Genomic DNA, 20,906 nt, shown 5'->3' with positions numbered 1-20,906 from the left:
ATAGGTAGGCGGAGCAAGATATATAGGTAGTCTGGAAAATAGGTAGTACAAATCATTGCTGTAGATTGTAGTGGTTTGTGGAAGATCTTTTTTTCCCCCTTGCTATTTAACCTTTTGTTAGTGTAGCTGTTAGTTATGATACTTTTCTAACAATAATTAAAAAAAAAAAAAGATAAGTGCAGAGCTACTTTTTTCAAAACTAGGTAGTTTTTCTTAACGTGAGCCTAATGCACTTTTCCCCTTACACATGATTGGGACTATTGCGTCAGGTAGTTATTTCGGAAGGTCACGGTTTACTATCTGTGCAAGCAGCAGTTCTCCCACTGAAATGTCCCCTGGACAAACCCACCCAGGTTTGGGCAGACGAAAAAACAAATGATTGTAGGATGCTCTTAGGAGATATTACCGAAAGGTTCGGCACAGGGCAGGTTTGGGGAGTACGGGAGAGTGGAGAGAAGGCTGGAAAACCACCCCAAGAAACGTTTTCATGTTTGCAAACGCTCGCTTGCAAGATGATTATTAAAGGGAATTGATTTTTTTGTTTAAATAAAAACAGTGAGTCTCTTTTTTTTTCCTTTCCTTTAAAGGGAGCTTTTCCAACTGTCATGTGCATACATTATACTAAGAGATCTCTTCCTCGCGTGGGACTCCTTAGTCCTCCTCCTCTTCATCTTCTTCCACTTTCTCGACAGAGGCTGCTGCTGACGTGGGCTCGTTGGGAGCCGGGGTGCTGGAGCTCTCTTCCTTGTGCTCCTTCTTCCACTTCATCCTCCGGTTCTGGAACCAGATTTTTATCTGCCTCTCCGTCAGGCAGAGGGCATGGGCGATCTCTATCCTCCGCCGCCGAGTCAGATAGCGATTGAAATGGAATTCCTTCTCCAGCTCCAGGGTCTGGTAGCGGGTGTAGGTCTGGCGCCCTCGCTTCCTATCTGGACCTGAAAGCAGGCACACATGGCCAGGAGTTAGGCAAGAAGAGAGGTGGAAAGTTTTCTCTTTTTATTCCTCCCCCCCATCATTATCATCATAATGATTATTATTTATAAATAAATAAACAAACAAACAAAAAGCGGCCAGGGGAGAGTAAATGATCCCCTCCTCACACTGCCACCCGCCCCCCCACTTTGCCCTAACAAAGACATTTCAGCCACACGACCTGCCCTTCTCAGGCAAGGCAAAAATTAAGTTGCTTGAGACCTAGAAAAAGTGGAGAGAAAGCATATATGAGAGGAGATGGGGGAGGAAATTGCTTTTGGGAGGAAGAACTTTCCCCCCCAGGCAATGTATTTCCCTAAAACCTTCCAGACTTTCGCGTTTCGCAAGGGGAATTAAAAAGCTGGAAGGCTGGGCTGTATTTATTTTATTTTAATGTCGGGGGCTCCCTCCACCCCTCCTCACCCCCCCTCCCGCCTGGATCGTAAACAATACATCGCATTTAGCTCCAGAAGAGAGCTCTCCTTTTTCACACACTCTCGCCCCCAGGTCCCCCCCCCGCCCCGTTTTCCTGTTTAGTACATTTCTATAGATCCTTATCTCCGTGGAAAGGGCAGGGGGGGGACGAGAGTGGCACGTCTCGGCAACGTGGGCTGGCAAAGTCTTCATCAGCCCGTCCCCCGCTCCTGAACGCCCCTCTCCCCTCCGCCTTCCCCAGCGAGCGGGATTTTTTTGCCCAACTTCGGCAGAGGGCAGGGGAGACCCTTACCCGTGGGGGCTCTGGGAGCCCGCAGCCAACACTCCACATTTCTATAGCAAACAGCGCAAATCAACTCAATGCTAAAATTCCATAGCAAATGGAGTTAAATAAATTTACGAGGCTAGAACCCATTAATTGGGCAATAAAAACTTTTTATGATACTCATTTACATACAATGCCACGGGCTTTCTACGCAATGGCGCCTCGGCTATAATTAAAACCATAAAGGCTGTGCTGACAGTAATTCTGGCGACACGCTTTGCCTGGCTGCCACGGCTCCAAGCCCTCTCCGCTCGCCCCTACCTGAAGACCTCATCCAGGGGTATATCCGGAAATTAGGCTCAGCCTGGTTGTGCAGGTTGCTTTCCTCCGCTTTCTCACAGCTGGGTTTGGTTAGCTCATTGCAGAGGACGGGAATGTTCTGATCAAAAGAGGAACAATGCAGGTTGTAGGCATCAGAGCCCAGGCTGTATCCGGAAGAGAACGGGTTTTGATATATGGTACTGTTCACATTGTACAAGCCGGGCATGGAGGAGGCGAAGGCACCCGCGCCTGGTCCATAGCCGCTTCTCTGGGAGTTGCTTGCAAAGGAGCAAGAAGTAGGCTCTGCATTTTGGAAAAGAGAAGCCCCCGCCGTATATTTGCTAAAAAGCGCATTCACATAATACGAAGAGCTCATAATTTTGACCTGTGATTTGTTGTCCGGCAGGCTTCAGTGTCGGTTTTACGAGGTAGCGTGATATATGATAACATTACACCCCCAGATTTACACCAAACCCCATTTTCTTTTGGACTGAGCTGCCTGGAGCACGTGACCGGTCATATGACGCCGCCCGCCAATCCCCGCCCGCCTCACAGGTGGTGCCGGCCGCGGCTCGCCGGTGCCCGGCCATGGACGGGCCGGGGTCGCCGCCGCCGCCGCGCCCGGCAGCGCCCTCCAGCCGCCGCCGCCGCCCCCTCGGCCCCCGACGGCGCCGCCGCGGGGCGGGGGGACGCTCGGCCCCCGGGACACACGCACACCATGTGGTCCTTCAGACGGACCGGGGAGGGTGTGTTATTGCAAAAATAAAATAAAATATATATAAACTTTAAAGGAGGCTGCTTGTCACCTACGCGTTGTTTTTTTACCCAAGAAAAATAAGCGGGGGGGGGGTAACACCTCAGCGGAATTTATGGAGGTACACACACACGCCCCGACGCCGGTCCTGAAGGACTGCCCGAGACTGGAAAATCAAGGCAACCCCCCCTTGGAGTGAGCCCCGCCTGTTTACCCCTTAGCAAAAAAAAAAAAAAAAGCTCAGTCACCCTCCCGGAGGGGAAAAGAAAAAAAAAAAAAGGAAAAAATGCGAGGCCTCAACTTTCTGAACGCCTTCAAAAGAAAAAAAACCCCACGAAACAACCAACAACCCCAAGCCAAAAAGCCCAGAGTGGAAGAAACCGCCTACAAATGGCTTCAAATCTCAGCCGCCTGTTTAATGCCCCTTTTACCTTTCTGTCCGACATACCTTACAGTCCTACGCGGCAGCGGTACGCTCAGATGACGGGGAGCGTTGCTGCTTTTCTAAACACTGGGCTCCCCAACAATGCGAATGGCTCTCCATTGAGGATGCTGCACCGTGCCCTTCCTTTAAACGGATCGTAAAATTAGTTTCCTTCCCTCAGACAGGGAGTCCTAGTAAAGACAGCTTTTACTGCCTGCCTGTATTGCACATCATAAACTGGAAGGAGCACAATGGAATTGCCCCGGAAATTCTCCTTTTAATTATAGTTCGGTGCCCCGTGTACAAAGACTTTCTCACCAGTTAAAATTGTTCTTGGCGATATTTCGCACGGACCCTAAACTTTACGTTTTGTAAACGTGGGATACCCTGTCGTTCCCCACCCCCCCCAACACACACACCTCCAACACACACGCACGCACCCTTGGGGACTCTTTATGTGCGGTTATTGCAGCCCTATGAATATAGGTTACTGACAGAAGCAAGTATATTCTCTAAAGCCAGATCCCTGAGATATTGGTGCTTCAGACCAAGCAAATGTGGCGGCTGTTTGTAGATATTTGCCAAGTGTTAGGTACGTGAAAACGCAGTTGTTATTCGCAGGCGTAAGGGAGAAGCTGGCGAAAGAGCCTCCTTCGGTTATTTTTTCCGATTCACCAATATCAGACAATATCCCTGCGGTCGCAATCGCGATGTGGGAACACGCCGGCAGAAGAGGCTGCTGGAAAGGAATAAAGGCCCAAGAAGTTAAACGAATGCGAAGCAAACAAGACGACGACTAAGAAGATCAAAGAGGCTGAAGTAGATGACATTAGACCAATAAATTGCTCCTCTGGTGACAACATACCAAGATGCAAGAAGAAAGAAACAGCAAATATAACCAATGTCTAGACTTAAATATGGATAACGTAGGACTGAATAGATTAGCCCGGTGGTTGTATTTCGAGCTCTCTGATTCTGTACAATTTGCACGTTTATGTATTTTTCTTTGCGTGTGTGTGTGTTTACTGGCGCCACAGTTTTTTATATATATATATACATATTTTGCTCTCAGCTTTTTTCCTGCCAACTCTTAAGATTTCTTAAAAAGGTGTTCACTGAATAAATCTTAAAAGGACCCCCAGACATGGGTCCCCGCCAGTTTATTTATTTCCCCCACCCTCTGCGTGTTAAGCATAACGCTGCCTCTGAAACAGCCTCTGAAACCTCTCGTTTTGCCGACAAAAAACCAGGCTGGATCCCCGCGCCTGAAAACGCACTTTTAATTTGAAGGTATTTTTTCCAGTCGAGGAAACGACAAAGCGAGCTCGGATTGCAAGGTTTTGGTGACCACAATATTCTCACACAATTTAAAAATAATCCTCTGTGCGGGATTCGTAGTATTTCTCTTTCTTCCCTGTGAGCTCTGAACTACCTCTCTTTGCATTCTCAGCTTTTCCGGGAAGTAAAAGGTAGTGATAAAACGGTGCTCATAAGTTATAAGCGACCTGGGAGCACTACATGATTATGGCTTGTGTATTAAGTACTATCTTGATGTGGTTCATGCTAGGGAGGATTTTGTTGTTTTGGAATCTGTTCTCGCCGTAATTTATCCACGATTATAATGGAGCGTACTGTGCCAAGTTATTACTTAGTATGACGATGCATAAACACTTTTTAATTTCAGTATAATTTTACTGCCCAAGGAAAAAATAATTAATCATCATAAGTTTAGCAATGCCATTGTAGACAAACATTTGATAGGAAGGCTCTTGCTAGAAAGCAGGGAGTGGCTGTTACTCTTTATCCCTAGAAAGAATTAAATCTTTGAAACAGTGCGGGGAAAAAATAGCTCAGTGCTAACATTCCTTCCCGACGCTGAATTTCGATATCAAGAGATTGGCTTTGATTTAAGGAAATGTAAATAAAACGTCGAGAAAGTAGTTCTGTTACGGAGTACTGTGCAGCGATTTGTTTACTTCTCTGGCTTTAACTTGAAAAATACAACGTTCATACTTCACCCCACATTTTATGCTTCCTTTCCTCCTGCCTTTATTTTCCTTCCAATTACTTTTTCCCCCTCTCTTTTGGCAACTGCCATCTGAAAATACTCCACAGTTCCCCACTAAACCTCATTCTCAAGACGCGAAAGCCAACAAAAGCAAAACGGAAAAAAAAAAAATACGAAAACGACTCGAGGAAATCAAAATAGAAGGCGAGAAGAAGTTAGGAATGACTTTGAGAGACGCGTCAAGTTTGCAGAGCATCAGCCTGCTCGCATCTGCATCACGTAATTACAACGGGTCCCACAGAGTCGAAATTGCTGGGGATACGCGCAAGGGTGTTTTGTTTTGTTTTTCAATTTGTGTCAAAGACAGCTATTGAGGAGTATCACTCGCCGGTAAATAATTTGCAAAGGAGAGATTTGCGGCGCTGCAGCTTCGTCTTTTGCTGTGTCTCCAGCTACGCGGGGCGCTGGAAAATCCGTCGCTTCACCCCCCGCTATGAGGGTGAAGCTCTTCGAGGGCTCAGCTCTCCCCCCGGGCCGATCGGGGGAGAGCCTCTTCCATCCTGCCCCAACCTTCAATTCCCCCTTTCTCCAAATATTTCCTTTCTCACCAGCCCTTCGGGGGATCAGCACACCCTGTTTGGAGGCTCAAAGCTTCGACAGAGAGGGGCGAGGACGTGTGTCAAGGGAAAGGGGAGCTGGCAGCTCAGTGCCAGGGCTCCATCCGTCTCTGTTAGCTAACAGGAAATTGTTGTTTTGAGAATAATAAATGCAGGGCATATATAATTGCAGTGTACGTCCTTGGTGCAGAGCAAGCTTTACTTTTGCCGTGAGAGCCCCGAGCCTGATCTGGCGGTAAATGCCACCCTAACCGCGCCCGGTGGCAGCGGGGCACACCTCACCCTCCTCCCTGCATAAAGGAGGAGAAAAAAAAACAAAACACAAACCAAATCCCAAACCCTCAAACCTATCGGCCTTTGTTAAAACTGAACCCGCCGTTCCAACCCCAGTTATGCTCCTATAAAGTCGACATTTTAGGAGCTTTCGGGGAGGCGGCCGAGCGCTTGATGGCGGGCGGGCTGGGCGCGCGCTCTTTCGCGGGCTCACAGCGCCACCTGCCGCCGCCCGACCTCCACCGCCGCCGCCGCCCGCCGCCGCCCGCCGCCCCGCCGCGCCGGCCCCGCGGAGCCAGCGCCTCTGCCCGCCAGCGCACGGGAAGATAAATGTCCACCTCCCAGCCTGGATTTAAGCAGGGGAAGGCCAATAAAAGGTTGTTATTTCCGCTCGCCCGCTTTATCTAAAACAGCCAGACAAAACAAATGAAAAGGCTTTTGTAGAAAATCTTAATTGTGGCTGGACAGTTGTAAACTCATTAAGAGCCGAATTCCAGACAGTTTGCAGACCCGTCATTTATTACACACTCTTAATGCTGATTCTTTGAAGTTGCCTCTGTCTGCAACAACAGAGGGCGTCCCAAGCATCCCCAAATACTGGCTCAGGGATCAATTAGGGGCTTTTTGTGTGTGTGCACACCAGGACGAGCTCCCTTTCACTAATTAGAACTCATCAAATCTTACCCCGGATTTCTTTTTTTTTTTTTTTAAGGTGAAGCCGAAAGCATTTTTTTTTTCTCCCGCAGTTCTGCACATCTGTAAACTTCTTGCCGGCTCCCTAAGTTTTGTCTTTAGCCCTGTAGCGTTTTACACCCCATAAACGGTTACAGCAGTCATTTTCTTTTATTGCACTGTATGGCTCTGAATTTTCTTAACAACAACTTCTGCCAAGACCATAAGTGTGTTCCGTCTTATTTTGCTCTAAATACATATAGATATGTAAGTGTACCTCCGTAAAACAAGAAGGCTTTTATTGTTATTCGACATATTTGCAAACAAAGGTCGGCAAACAAGCCGCAAGTGTGCTGCAGCTCATATTGTGGAGGATATCTACCCTGAGCAGTAAGATGTCCACCCAAAACAAGGCTAAATTTCAGCAAGCTCACAGACTTCGCTATTTTCTTTTGTTACTGAGCTTGGTTTGGCTTGGGGCTGCGGGGGAGGGGTGGGTGCAATGGGGGCTGTGTGTGGAAATCTTCCACTCCAGAGAAACCTTTCTGTTTTTTTAAATAAATCCTATTTTGTCCTCTCTGTTCTAGCCTGCTGCCAACCCAGCTTTTTCCTTCGGCTAAATCAGCGAGTAAAATTGACACCATAAATCCTACCATAATTGTCAGTAAAATTTTATTTGTATCTATATCTATACATACATACATATATAATCCAAGGCGCTAGTAAAATGCAAGAGATTGTTTTTATTTTCCACGGGACATTTAAAAGAGAGGGGAAAAAATCCCAAATGTGAAGGCAAGGGAAGGAAAAAAACGGGTGACGTTTGAAATTACATATTTTGCATCCGCAATTATCTCTAGAAGGGAATTTAAAATGAACGTGGTGCTAAAGCGAGCCTTCTCCCAGAGCTTGTTGAGGCACACTTAGTGCTGGACATTTTCTGGTGGAGGCTAATTAACCACATCAGCTTAAATGTCGCCGTCTGAGCTGATTTACATTATTGTCCGCACTAAAGAACGTCGGACATTTTGTTTTGGTCCTAAATACTCCCGCCCCACCAGGCGAATTTATTAAAACCGCGCTTAACGCGGGAGTATGCCCCGCTGCCATCCGAAGGGGCTCCCTCTCGCACTGCTAAGCGCCAGCTTACCAAATTAAACCCCGGAGGAGGGAAGCAATGCCTCCTCTCTGTGAAACAATGGCGTTTAGGACCAGAATCGGCCCATTTAGGACGAAAATCGTCCCAAATTTTCATCACCTGGGGTCCGCGTTTATAGAACTGTGGATTTGCCTTGGCTCAGAAATAATACTGTTTCTGGTTTCACCTCTGCAGCTGCCCTAGCCCTGCCACCTCTGCTGGGGAGAGTCGGTGTGCCATGGAAGAACCCCTCCTTAATAATCTTAAAAACATCACAAAATAGAAAAGAATCAATATATTTTATTTGGCAAAAAGTTAAATATCATTTCAACACAACGATTTGGTCAGTAGGCCATGAGGTAACTATTTCAAAATAGACAGTGTACGTTCTGCATCAACATAACTTTCCAGATTTATTTTTTTAAATCGATACAAATTTACAATAACCAAATGTAGGTTTTTATAGTGTATAATTTATTATCAATAAAATTAACCTTCATTACAATAACGATCAAATCATTCGATTAAAATTAAAACGTAAACCATAGGTAGTTACCCTTTTCACATATACGTATAGCTCCGAAATCTGATAACTGTTTACTGGTGCAAAAACAATATTTAAGCTAGTCTGTTTATTTACTTTTTTTTTAATATATAGATTATATATACAACCGACAAAGACAGTACTATATAGATATCAGCTGTGCATACTAAAATTACTTGCTTCAATATTTTGAGAACCGTAATTCCCAGACATCCCAGACGAACTTTTTTTTTTTTTTTTTTGCGTTGGGATATATATAATATATATTTTACAATCAAAGGTTAACTGTCTAATTATACAGAAAAGACTTAATACGCTACAGAGCTATACTCTATGCAATTTTTATAATAAACAACCTGAGTTCAAATTGAATTCTAGCTTACACCATTACATCCGGTACAGCACCCAAGCACATAAATTGAGTCACAAACATAATTACCACAATAAAACACAGTGTTCAAGTATTAGAGCAGAGATCTCTCTGCCACGCAAAGAGCGAATAAAATTAACTACGTAGACTAAACTATACAGTCCGTAAATAGTTGTGCATTATGAAAAGGTAGTTTTTTTCTTTTTTCCTTTTTTCTTTCCGTAAGTGAAGAAACAGGTAGATTTATACAAGCCAGCTAAACAGCCTTTTCGTGCTAATGCCCTCTTTTTCTTTCCTATTAGAAAATTAAAAGTCTTACTGTACCTCTCCTGGCAAACTGGCCTCTGTGACAATCAAGGTACAATCATAATCAGAATTTGCCATGGGAAAAAAAATGAGGCCTGGACCCAGACGCATTGCAAGGCAGGACTCGAGGGGAGGATTTTTTTGTTTTGTTTTTAACTTTTTTCTTTCTCTCTCGCTCTCTTTTTTTTTTTTTTACTTTATGCGTTTTCAGTTTAACCCGCGTGTCGCCATCATTCATCCTTTGCTCGATCTTTGTTGATTTTCTTCATTTTCATCCTCCTGTTCTGAAACCAGATTTTCACTTGTCTCTCAGTTAAATTGAGGAGTCTGGCCACCTCGTATCTACGGTCCCTAGTGAGATACATATTGAACAGAAACTCCTTCTCCAGTTCCAGCGTCTGATGCTTGGTGTAAGGGCATCGCTTTTTCCTGGTGGACCTCGCGTGGAGCCAGTTTGCAGCTGGATTATCTGCAACCAAAACAACAGGAGAAGTTCAGGCTCGGGGGAAGGGGGAAGGAGGGGGCTGGGGGGGGAGATCCACGCAAGAGCAGCCGCGTAGGTGTCCCGGTTTTAGGGGTTTAGGTCGTGGCGCTCATTTCCCCAGGCACAGAGGATGGTGAGGCACAATGGACTCCAAAATACAGACACATGGAGAGGTCACAGGCGGCAAAGCCCCGCCGCCCCTGCCTTCCCTCGCCCTTTTTGTTGTTTGTAGGATGCAGTTTTAAAATACTCTTTCTCCTCCTCTCTCTCCCTGCTAGCTCCCTCCCTCCTCCCTGGCCTCCCCACGCACACCCCCCTCAAACTGCCAGCCCGGGGAGCGACCAGCCAGACCGACATGTCATCGAAATTGTTTCAGTTTTTAATTTCGACCTCCTTCTCCCGTGTCATCACCGGCAAGACCCAGGGAGCTGGCGAGTCAGTCTACAGCTGGCATAATTAAAGCTTCTCCCGCTTGGGAGTTTATTCGCACGGCGATAATCGCGATAGCAATCCCGAGGCTCTCTGCAGTCCCGGGAGCAGCCAGCCCGGGGTTTTCCACCCAGGAGATGAAGGGGGGAAGGGATCCCCCCCGCCAAGTCAACGGCGAGGTTTCTGCCCTCAGCCCCGCAGCAGCCGCCCCGGCCTGCGGGCCGTCTCAAAAAGACCAGATTCACATCCAGCGCTTTCTGGGCATCCCCTCGCCGGCGCTTGCCCACGGCTGGGAGCGCGGCGGGGCGGGAGGATGCCAGCACGTCCCGCCGAGTTTGCTGGGGTGGCTAGGGCGGGGGTTGGGCGTACAAAAAATCTGTATAATTTTTGTTTTGTTTAAGTTGCGGTTGTAGGGTGGAGTTTTTTGTTTTCCTTTCAGCCTGGAAAGCCCCCGAGCCAGTCCTAGATCCCGTTCGAGCCTGAAAAAGGCAGCGCTGGCTTTTGCAGATGGCAGACCCGGCGAGCGGAGTGGCGGCGGCGGCAGCCGGTGCTCGGCCGCGTCATTAGCCCCAGCGCCTCGTCACCTCCCCGCGGCCGGCGCAGTGCCCTGAAGTCCATTACCCTGGCCGTCCCACTTACTTGGATCGATCTGCGGTTTCTCTCCGTTTGCCTCACTTTCTCCATTGCTTTCAGAGAATGCGCCTTCGTGGCTTTGCTTATCCCTATCAACTGGAGGAGAACCACAAGCATAATCAGAGAGAGACAAAGTGTGAGTGTCAAACGTGGTACAGTCAGCCCTCCTGGCCGCCAGCGGTTCAGGTTTAATGCCGTAATGCCTGCTGGTAGGTAACCCGGGGAAAGACAAGGAGCCCGGCACAGGCTCAAGCCACGAACGCATGTACCTGCCGTCGGGCGGTGCCACGGGCGCCTGGTGGTGCGCGTAGGGGTGGTAGACGGCGGGGACGCCGCTGGCGCCGGCGGGGTGCGCGGGGCTCCAGGGGGGGCCGAAGACGGGCGCCTTGGGCTGGAAGCTGCAGGGGGCCAGCTCGGGGTGCTCGGCCAGCGCCGCCGGCCGGGGCGGCGGCGGCGGGGGCGGCGGCGGCCCCAGCGGGGCGGGGGCGTAGCGGGGCGCTGCCAGCTCGTCCCCCTCCGGCAGCAGGAAGGAGTCCACGTAGTAATTGCTGAGGGTCCCGGGAGCCGACATGGCGGGCGCGGGCGGCGGACCCGCCGCGGTTCGGGGCTGCGGGTTTCACGTAACAACTTGGTGCTGGCGGAGAAGTAGAGTCAGTAATAAGTTGAGGGCAGCCCGGGCGCCCATTGGCTGCCCCGGTCACGTGGCGGGGGAGCAGAACAATAAAGTATAAATCAGTCCGCGGGCTATTAATGGGTCAGTGTTTTCCAGCCATAATTTTTATAGCCAGGCCATATGTTTTTATGCAAAGGGATATTGGAGTTATACGGCGGGGTTTGTTTTAATTGCGGCCAACGGAGATTAAAAGATCAGATTCCGTATTACAGACCTCCCCCCTTCCCTCTTTCTCGCTTCTCTCTCTCTCTCTCTTTTTTTTTTCCGTTTAAGCGGACTATTTTATATCATAATTAATCATGCCATCGGTGGGTCGTGTTCCCCGCGAGAAAAAAAAAACACACAACCCAACGCAGAAAAAAAACCCCAAACTGAAACACCACCCTTGTGAACGGAGACCTTCACGTAAAATTCTACAATAATTGAAGCAATAAAAAAAGGCAAAATAGCGGTATACTGTATTTAAATATATATTTATTATATTTCATAAGGAATTATTGTTTCGGCAGCCACGGGGTTGTTATTAAGTCAGGAACTATGAGCGCACTCATTTGCATCGCTGTGTTTCACAGCAGTAAAAATTTACGAGTGCTTGGAAAGGTTAAATTATACTATTGTGTTTAGTTTGGGAACTCACTGTAAATAATACCGTTCCGTTCGGCGCAGAGCTGGCAGCGGAAAGTCAAATTCAACGTATCCCCTTTCCGAAATTCTGCCGCCGAGCCGGCCCTCCCCTCCCGGACGGAGGAGGACCGGGGCAGGCGCTGGCTCGGTATTTAGGCTGCAAAACTGCACTTCACCACCCCACCCCGCCGGGCAGAGCGCGGCAGTGACCGAAACACCCTCCTCATCCTCCTCCTCTCCGCTGCGCCTGCCCGCCCCTGCCCTTGGACGGGGCCGCGGCGGCCGGGGACCCCCCTCGCCAGGCCGGGGGACAAGGAGCCGAGGCTAGGCGGAGCGGCGGCCGCCGGAGGGGCGCGGAGGGGAGCCCCCGTCCTGGCCGGGAGGGAAGGAGAGCGGGCCGAGCCGGGCGGCGGTATTTATCACCACGATTAATTCTTTAACTATGCGGGGAAGCAGCGGGGGTGGGGCGGGGGGAGAAAGGGGAGAAAAAGCCCCGTCTCCCCGCTGCCGAATGGCACCTTGCTTCTCCGGGCGGCTGTCAAAGGGGCGCTCGCAGTCGGCCGTCCCGCATTCTGGTGAATCAAATTTATGTGCAAATATAGTTATTTATTTACCGGCACCTCCTCTGACTGCAGGACACATGCTAGCGGCATCGGAAACCCAGCGGAGGGTTACAGTTCTCCGCAGAAGGAGGGGAGGGTGCGCAGGGGAGAAAAGTAAGAGGCGGCTAGTGTTAGAAATTAAAGTCTTGGCTGAACGCTTTGAAAACATGCATGTGACTCCCCGATTTTTTTATTATTATTTTTTCTCCGGCGGACACTCACAGTCTTTATCCCTGTGGATGGCGAAGGAGCGCGGTCAGTGGGATGCAGGGGGCACAAAAAACCTCCGCCAGCGGCTCAATTTACTCGAAATATCTTTTATTGAAAATAAAGCCCAGCAAATGGTAGGGACGGCTAGGTAATAATTAAAATCACGTGTAAATATTGTGCATGCGAAAGTGTGGTTCTAATTAGTTTTACATCGCTATGTGGGCTGTCTCTCTCCCTCTCTGCCCCCCTTCTCCTTCTCTCTTTTTCTTTTCATGTCTTCCCAACAGTTTAATCCGAAATCTTACAGAGATCCTATTTTAACAACGCTCTTCCCCCCCCCTTCAGGATTACAAAGGCCCACAATGAAACTATTATCCCCCATTAGACTTCGAAAATTACGGAACAGTTGCAAGATCTCCACAAACAAGGAGCCCGTTATTTTCTAACAATTTAAAAAATGCAAATAAAGCTCTCCTCTACTATTTTTTGTGGCCATTGTATAGACACGCCGTAATAGAAAAAAATAATTGTATTTCTTTCCTGGAAAGACGGAACTCGACGTCATTTGTATTTATTATTAAGAGTCAGCTGTGGTGAAATGTGATTGTAGAACTTCCTTTTTCCATTCAGAAAAAATAATCTTAGCTGCAGGAGTCCTGGATGTTTATATTCGAATTTGGGTTCTCAACTTGCAGTGGGTTTCATTTTTTTGGTTCCTCACCAAAAATAATAGCAAATGAATAACAATAACAATAACGTTTAAGAGAACGTGCCTGCATTTTTATTTCCCTGTAAAATTCTGCATTTGTTCACTGCCGACAGCCAAGCGGCAGGAGAGGGTGTACAGAAAGCAAGAGATAAAATATAGCAAATAATTACAGACATTTTTCACGCGGTCACATTGCTGACAATAACGCTGGAACATTCGCCTCTCTTTTCGTCCTTTTAGACACATTTTTCCCCAAAGTACGTTTTGCATACGAGCCACGAAGGCTAGTGGGGGCAGCGTGGGCTTCGTACAATTTGCGTTGCAAATTACTTACTAAGGTTTTGGTGGCTTACACTCTCGGAGGCGAAAGACCCCAAGCAGGGCAGGAATAGATGTTCACATCAAACTGCCATATGAAATCGGAACTCCCAGGCATGAAGCACCACTGAAGCGATCGTGCCTGAATAAAAATACTCCCTTGCCCTCTAGCCCGGCATAATCAAATCAGCAGAGCTCCCATTCCGCTAGCTCTTACCCCCGGCTGCAACAGGAAGGACCCCGCCGGTTTTTAAGCGAGGGACATACGCAAGGGCTGCTTCATTAGACACGCACCGCCGAGGCGCGGAGTGTACGCGGGCGCGGGGAAGGAATCCGCGGGCGTTGGCGATGTCTCCTGAACGGGAAGTTCAGGATCGTCTTTTCCCAGGGTTTCCTGCCTCCGCAAACCTCTCTCTCGGAATGGCTGGTGCTACGAACGCACGGAGGTGTTTTGGCACAGCGAAGAGAAAAAAATGATTCAGAATGTGGAGGAAGCGGTCCAAAATCAGGATGATGCGATTCAAATGGGAAATAAAGGTTTGCAGAGGCAAACCTACGTACAAACGCCATATAGGCACGCAGGGACACATGCACCGTAAATACACTCCCCATATGTGCACGGACCCGGCCGACAGTCCGTCAGACGCACAGTGTGTGCAGAGCAAGCCACAAGGACTTAAATTTGACTGCAGCGTAGCGCTCTGCTCCGACCCCAGCCGAAGACGTCTCCTCCTGTAAGGAACCGGCTAGGGTGGGTCTAGCTAAAATCCGTTAACCGAACTCCTCCGAGTTCCTGCGGCCCAAGCGGGAGTTTCGAAAAACTTTGTAATTGGTTGTGGCTGTCTTGTTTTTTTAGTAATTATTTTTTAGTCAAAAATAATCATGGTCACTATGAAAAAATAGAGATAAAGGCCCAACGACTGAGTTTTCTGCCCTTTCCTCTGCCTGCCTTTCCGCTGCTGAGGGTGCCCCGCTCCGCTGCCCTGCCGGTGCCGGCTGCCGGGCGGAGGGCCCGGCGGGAGGCCGCCCCTGCCCGCGGTCGCGCTGCGGACACAAAAGGCGGCGGCGGCGGCGGCGGCGAGCCCGGAGAGGTCGCTGTTGCCCGTTCCGCCGCCGCGGAGAGCGGCCGCGCCCGCGCCGCAATCGTGATCGTAACCGAGGCCTTGCGGGCAGCGGGGCAGCCGGCGCGCCCGGGCAGCCCCGGGGCAGCGGCCCCGACGGGCGGCGGCGCGGGGCTGGCAGAGCCCCGCCACAGGCCTCGGCGGGCACCAGCCACCCCCCCACAGGGGACGTGAGGGGAGCGAGAGCCGCCGGCGGGGTCGGGCAACCCCCGCCGCGGGTGGGGTCGGCCCGACCGCGGGCCCTACGCTCCGGGGCCTTGTTTGTGCCGGCGCGCGGAGCGGGGCCGGCAGACTTGATCTATCCCCACCCCCTCCCCCCAGGCAGCCTTCTGGGTCTCTGGGTTTTTTTTAATAAATCCAGACAGAAAAAAAAAAAGAGACCCCCCTCACCCCCTCTCCCCGCCCCCCAAGCTCGACCCACGTCGAGCAGAATGCAAAAACGCACCTGACCTTGAATGCAGCCTACAAGATATATTAAAATCCCACAAGCAGGCAGGGACTCGCTTAGGAGCTAGCTAACCTTGAAGAACTTGTCAAGCTTCCCCCCTCGGCTGCCGTGTTTATCTGAGGAATCAAAGGAGGCTCCGTTGCAGATGGGGAACAATGGCATTGGGACTTGACGCCTACAGATCACTTCAGCGCTAAGATTTCTTCGGGCAGAAAGGACCCTCGCACCAAGCATACCTGGTGATGATATCAACTGAAGTAATTAAGGCAGTTTCGTGCTGTAGAGAGAAAGGTGGAGCCCCAACAACATGAAACTACCTAAACCACAGAGCAGTTCTCAGGCGCTAATTATTATTTTCCCCATTGCCGTGGTCTTTAACGCAAGGATCCCGCTACGAAAATAAAACCAGAAACGTGACTAAAACATCCCTCTCGCCCGCCCGCCCGCCCCGCCGGCGCCCCTCCGCGCCCCCCGGCCAGCCTCGGGTGGGTTAATGAAAACAAGAGAGAAATATCATAACAACCTCCCCCACGGGCAGCTTTCGCCTCTCCATGCAGATGCAATCGGGAAGAAAAAAGGCCGTGCACGACAACGTTACATCATGAAAAGCTAACGGCTCCCAGTTAAGCCCGGGTTCAAAGTCTGTCCCCCCCCCTCCCGGCGTACGCATACCCTGGAAGGAAGCATTAGCTCTTGCTCTTCTCCCAGCCCTCCTTTTGCCTTCCCTTTGTGCAAGACTCTATTAGCTCAACATGCAGCAAGGAAGGGAGGATGCGAAAAAGCAGCCTGGGTGAAATAAGCTCTTCCACATGCAGCCAGGTAGGGAACAGTTTTGTCCTGGCAGGGCGGCGAGGCTGATGTCCCCCCTCCCCATGCGCTCACCTTTACGATTTCTTCTCAGCCCTGAGATAAACCTAGAATTTTGTCACCGTCCTCTGGAGTTAAAGACCTCCGCAAACTTGTAGGTGTTCGATTAAAAAAAAAAAAAAAAAAGTCGTTTCCCTACCCTCAAGAAATTGCAATTTGCTTCCTCAGTCTATGCAGCTCCTCAGTCAACTGAAACCACTCGTTCAAGACAGCAACAATCCAGATATACTAGCAAGTCATAAAACTGAACAAAAGCCGACAAACCTTAGAGCACCATCGCTATATGGCCCAGACAAATTACGACCGTCTAGGTAATATTTAAATAGATTCCTAAAGTAATTGCAGGGGGTTTAGGCAACTATTCCTGTTGTAAAAGTTCTCGAAGACATAAAGTAGAACCTGAGGATAAACAGTCACAAAAAGAGGTAAAATTAAAAGGATTCATTCCACGTTTTTTTATTCTTCTATGAGAACATAAACATTGTCTTTTTCACGCACAGCAGCATTACAATATTAATTTATTCCGATTTAAGGTAAGAACTAGATATAGCTAGAACTAACATTTATAATAACGATAGAATGCATTTGCTTAAAACAGTATCGGCATTTTAATAATAATAGACATTTATACATATCTGTATTTATAGTTTTTCCCCTTCTTTTTTTTTTTTCACCTATATGTTTGACCCTTTAATGCATGTAACTTCACAGTATAAAGGAAGATGAACATATTCTCCCTTGCAATGTCAGACTCTGGCTCAGAAAGTCCTTCTGATGTTCGGGATATCTACTTTTCAGTGAAATTAGTGAGGAGAAAGTGACTACTTTCTTCTCAAGGGGGATTTCTGTGTGCTTGTCATGCGTTACCAACGGTAACGTTATTTATAGACAAAAAAACACTAATTCCACATCTTTAAGCAAAACTACATTAAGTAAATATCTACAACCAGAAAGAGTGACAGAAATTCAGAGGTAAGTGTCATAATTTAGTCCATGAGCAACGCGAACTCTTTTATACCTTTAAAGAGAAGAGATTTCATTTTCCTGGCCAATTTGAAAGCTGTAATATTGACTTTTAAGGTAAAGCAAAAAAAAAATCGCTCTTAACACCCGTTCCCATGAAGGCCTTTTAAAGGATGCCTGCATTTCATTATTGTAAGTCCTGCTTTTCGAAGGGAAAAGGAGGGAGGAGGGAGAAAAGGAGAACGGGGCGGGGGGGAAGCTCCCAATATATAGAAATATGGCAAGGTTTAAATTATTCGTTCTGCACTATGTACAGTCCAAGTTACACCGCTAATAATTTAAAAGAATGCGCCTTTAACCAAGCTGGTTTACTTTTCAGAGGGAGACATGGAGGTAAAGATATTTGCAGCTCCTGAAATGGCATTTCTGTGTTTCAAAGCTTAAAGGAACAAATCGGCCCCGGGGAAGGCTGAAGGAAGCGGGGAGGTTCACGCACGGCATTTTGTGCATTAGCGTGGCTTTAGTCCGCCCCTCCCAACCCCAAAGTAGCTCTTAAGAGGTTAAGGACATATTGAGAATGTCTAAAATCGTTAATCCATACAGGTGCGGATGACTACAGCCTAGGAAAATGATACTGGCTCTTTAAACCATAAAGATGTGTTTATAGGTTCATCAAGAGAAATTAAAGTTGGCTGTGAGCTCCCGAATCCTATTCTCTCTGTTCATTTTCTTCAGTTTCATTCTGCGGTTCTGAAACCAGATTTTAACTTGTCTGTCTGTGAGGTGGACTGTGCGGCTGATCTCTAGGCGACGCTCACGAGTCAGGTACATATTGAATAGAAACTCCTTTTCCAGCTCGAGAGTTTGATGCTTGGTATAGGGGCACCGTTTCTTTCTGCCACTTTTTGCCGTGAGCCAGTTTGCTGCATTTTCTCCTTTTGAATTGCCTAGTTTTGAGAGAGTAAAAAAGGGACGTTACCAGCGGGTAGGAGGCAAAGAGCTGGGGGGAGAGGGGAGGGTGGAAGGAGCATCTGGGCGTGGGGGGGCTCGCTCCCCAGCTGCGGAGAGTTGGAATGTGGGGTGTCCTTCTGGGAACCGAGAGTTTCAAAGCGGTTTCCCAAAAGCCCTGGAGCCGGCCGGGAAAATCTGCTCAAAAAAACTCCGGGCAGCCTCCGGCAGGGCAGCCTGCCCCGCTGGGCATTTCATCTCCGACCCCCCAAAAAGGCTCCCCCTCGGCCGCTCCGAGCCCACTGTTACTGAGGGGCGGCTTGGTGAATGGCCTGGGGTCTTATTTCCCCCCCACCAGACACCTGTTTCCAAAAAAAAAAAATCAAAGCCTACCGATCCGAAGTTTGTAAGTGTGCTCTGGAGGCGGAAAACAAGGTGAGCTGGGGAGCCAGAGCCTCCCCGCCTCCAGCCCCTGCCTTCTCGGGGAGCTTCTCCCCGGCCCTCCCTTTTCCAGCCATTTCGGGGGAGAAAAACAAAACAACAACACAAAAAAAAGATATTAAAAAATCCCCCGTTGCAGGGTGTTTATTCCTATCAGTGGAACCGGCTGGGAAAGAGGTAACACCGATCCCTCGATGGCTCGGAATGGTTCGTGGTTGGCTCTCTAGTAGTTTTCCGCTTTCTTTTTTTTTTTTATCTTATTATTTCCAACGGGGCGCCTGAAGGAATAACAGGGCGTCTGAAATGCAGCCGGAGAGAAGAGCCTGAAAAGTCTGCCGCCCAGGGAAAGGGGAGTTCTTTTTTTGCCATGGGGACCCGAAAGGGAAATAAATAAGCGAATGAATAAATAACAACCCTGTTATCTAGTGTAGACGCTGAAGGATATTCGCGGTGCATTCATCAGTCTAATTTGATAGCAGTTCATAGATGGCACATTTCAGCGCGGCTGTTATTCCGAAAAGCATTCTGGATCGTAAAATAGAACTTACCGCGTTAATAGGTTTATTTATTGGCACTGCCTATTGCTTATTTTGGATGCTTTACAAACATCTCTGTTATCTGGTAGGCACCTTCACATCACAGCGGAAAGATTGATCTTGTTTTTCTATATGTTTAAGCAGCATGCAGGCTAAAGTTGCCCTGAGCGGAGGCTCTAAGGGTTTTAAACTATAGGATGGACATTAATTTTTACGGCAGCCCCATGCCCCAATATTACAGAGTTCAGAAGGTCAGTCCGAGCAGCGCTTCTTGGCAGCCCCGCGGGGCAGCTGGGATCCTCCTTTCGCATGGCGATGCCACTATGATCCTCAACTGCTTTTTTTTTTCTTTTTTTTTTTTTTTAAATCATCACCACCACCATCATCATCATCACCATTCGCTTACCTACGGGCTCTTTCTCGGGAGAGGCTTTGCTGCTCTCTGACGGAGCTGGAGAGAGCTCCTCGGCGGTGGAAGATGAAGCCCGAGTCTCGTCCTCCCTCTGGGAGACACAGGCCAAGGGGCTGCGGGAGCTCTCCTCGTCCTCCTTCCTCCCCGCGTCCGGGACGGGAGGCAAAGATGGAGGCGTCTGGAAGCGGCCGAGGGGCTGCGGAGGGAAGGGGGCAGTCCCGGCCGGCCCGGCGCCGTAGCTCTTGGAGGTGCCGTAAGCCTGGGAGAGGCGGAAGTAGCCCGGGACCGGGACCCCGCCGCCGCCGCCGGCCGGGCTGCCCTCGGCGCTGGGCCGGGGGAAGGGAGCGAGGTCTGCGGCGGCCGAGCCCTTGGGGCATTTCTCCGAGTCGTAGAGGCAGTAGGAGCTCTCCTCCTTAATGCTCGGGGCGAAGGAGCACGAGGTGGCCTGCTGGCTCTCCGGCTCTTCCATGCGACAGGACCGGGGGGGGTCTAGCCACACTTCCATTCCTGACACGTAGGGGTGCGAGCTGGGGACCATGCTTTGAGAAGTACCTTCATTGCGTTTGCCCAAAACAGGGAAAAGTCCGCAGCTTTGCAGCCCGTAGGACAGATCGGACGCCTGTGGCAGGTAGATACCACTGTTGGGGTAGTAGCCGCCTCCGCCTCCGCCTCCTGCTCCCGCCGCTTCCCCTCTGCCCGAGCTGATCAAGGAGTCTACCAAAAAAGAGTTTGCAGCCGGACTCTCGGAGCATGACATTGTTGTGGAATAATTTGGCGAAGGGAGCAGATAGCCCTTTCTGGCTGACATTTCTTGTGCAAAACATGCTGAATATGATTAGAGATACCCCCGCACCACGGCAGGCGCTTGCAGCCAATGGAAGCCCGGGCCTCCCCAGCAACCCCTCCCCGTCTGGTTTCGTATGCACCGAGCTGCTCTCAGGTCGACCTCTGAATTTGGGAGATAGATGTATATTAATGTGTAATATGGATTTCCATACGCACAGGCGCGCACGCTTCGCCCACATGGGCGAGTGCCTGCGCCGGGGCGGGAGCCGCGCTCCCGGGACGGGGAAGGAGCGGGCTTTGCTAGTGCTGGCCTCGAGTCTCGCTCCCCTCTTATCACACGCACCGCTATAAAATAGCCCGGCGGTCCTGATGTTTATGATATCTAGGCCGAAGCTGTGTCCAGATGAAGCTTTTACTATCACTCCTCTCTCCCCGTGGTTGGGCTTTCCGGCAGCAGAGCCTGCTCGCCTCCCTGCACAGCCTGTGTGTCTCACGAAATTAATAAAGCCACGGCTCGCCCGGTGTTTTATGCTCCGGCTCTGCTCATTTTATTTGATTGTCTCGTTTTTTAAAGAAATAAAAGACGTGTTATTGTTTATCACG

General features: G+C 49.4%; 3 protein-coding genes across 3 annotated transcripts; all 3 read right to left on the bottom strand.

The window, feature by feature from the left end:
- Positions 1 to 372: 372 nt before the first annotated feature.
- Positions 373 to 2,509, bottom strand: HOXA7 (homeobox A7). The gene is made up of 2 exons (XM_082015293.1): positions 1,994 to 2,509; positions 373 to 935 (listed from the first exon to the last, which is right to left on the bottom strand). Exons 1-2 carry the CDS (start codon positions 2,367 to 2,369, stop codon positions 652 to 654), a joined length of 660 nt encoding a protein of 219 aa, XP_081871419.1. The 5' UTR covers positions 2,370 to 2,509; the 3' UTR covers positions 373 to 651.
- Positions 2,510 to 8,248: 5,739 nt separating this feature from the next.
- On the bottom strand, positions 8,249 to 11,216 carry HOXA9 (homeobox A9; the record flags this gene model as incomplete). The annotated part of the gene is made up of 2 exons (XM_082014920.1): positions 8,249 to 9,568; positions 10,652 to 11,216. 2 exons carry the CDS (start codon positions 11,214 to 11,216, stop codon positions 9,330 to 9,332), a joined length of 804 nt encoding a protein of 267 aa, XP_081871046.1. The 3' UTR covers positions 8,249 to 9,329.
- A 6,636-nt stretch (positions 11,217 to 17,852) lies between these two features.
- HOXA10 (homeobox A10) lies at positions 17,853 to 20,325 on the bottom strand (the record flags this gene model as incomplete). The annotated part of the gene is made up of 2 exons (XM_081996806.1): positions 17,853 to 18,127; positions 19,512 to 20,325. The coding sequence occupies 2 exons, from the start codon at positions 20,323 to 20,325 to the stop codon at positions 17,853 to 17,855; spliced, it is 1,089 nt and encodes a 362-aa protein (XP_081852932.1).
- Between the last annotated feature and the right edge of the window lie 581 nt (positions 20,326 to 20,906).

Source organism: Phaethon aethereus (assembly GCF_964289735.1).
Source record: "Phaethon aethereus genome assembly, chromosome: 2".
NCBI classification, from domain to species: Eukaryota; Metazoa; Chordata; class Aves; order Phaethontiformes; family Phaethontidae; genus Phaethon; species Phaethon aethereus.
Note: the sequence above shows the minus strand (reverse complement) of the source record. Positions and strands in the feature narration are given on the sequence as shown.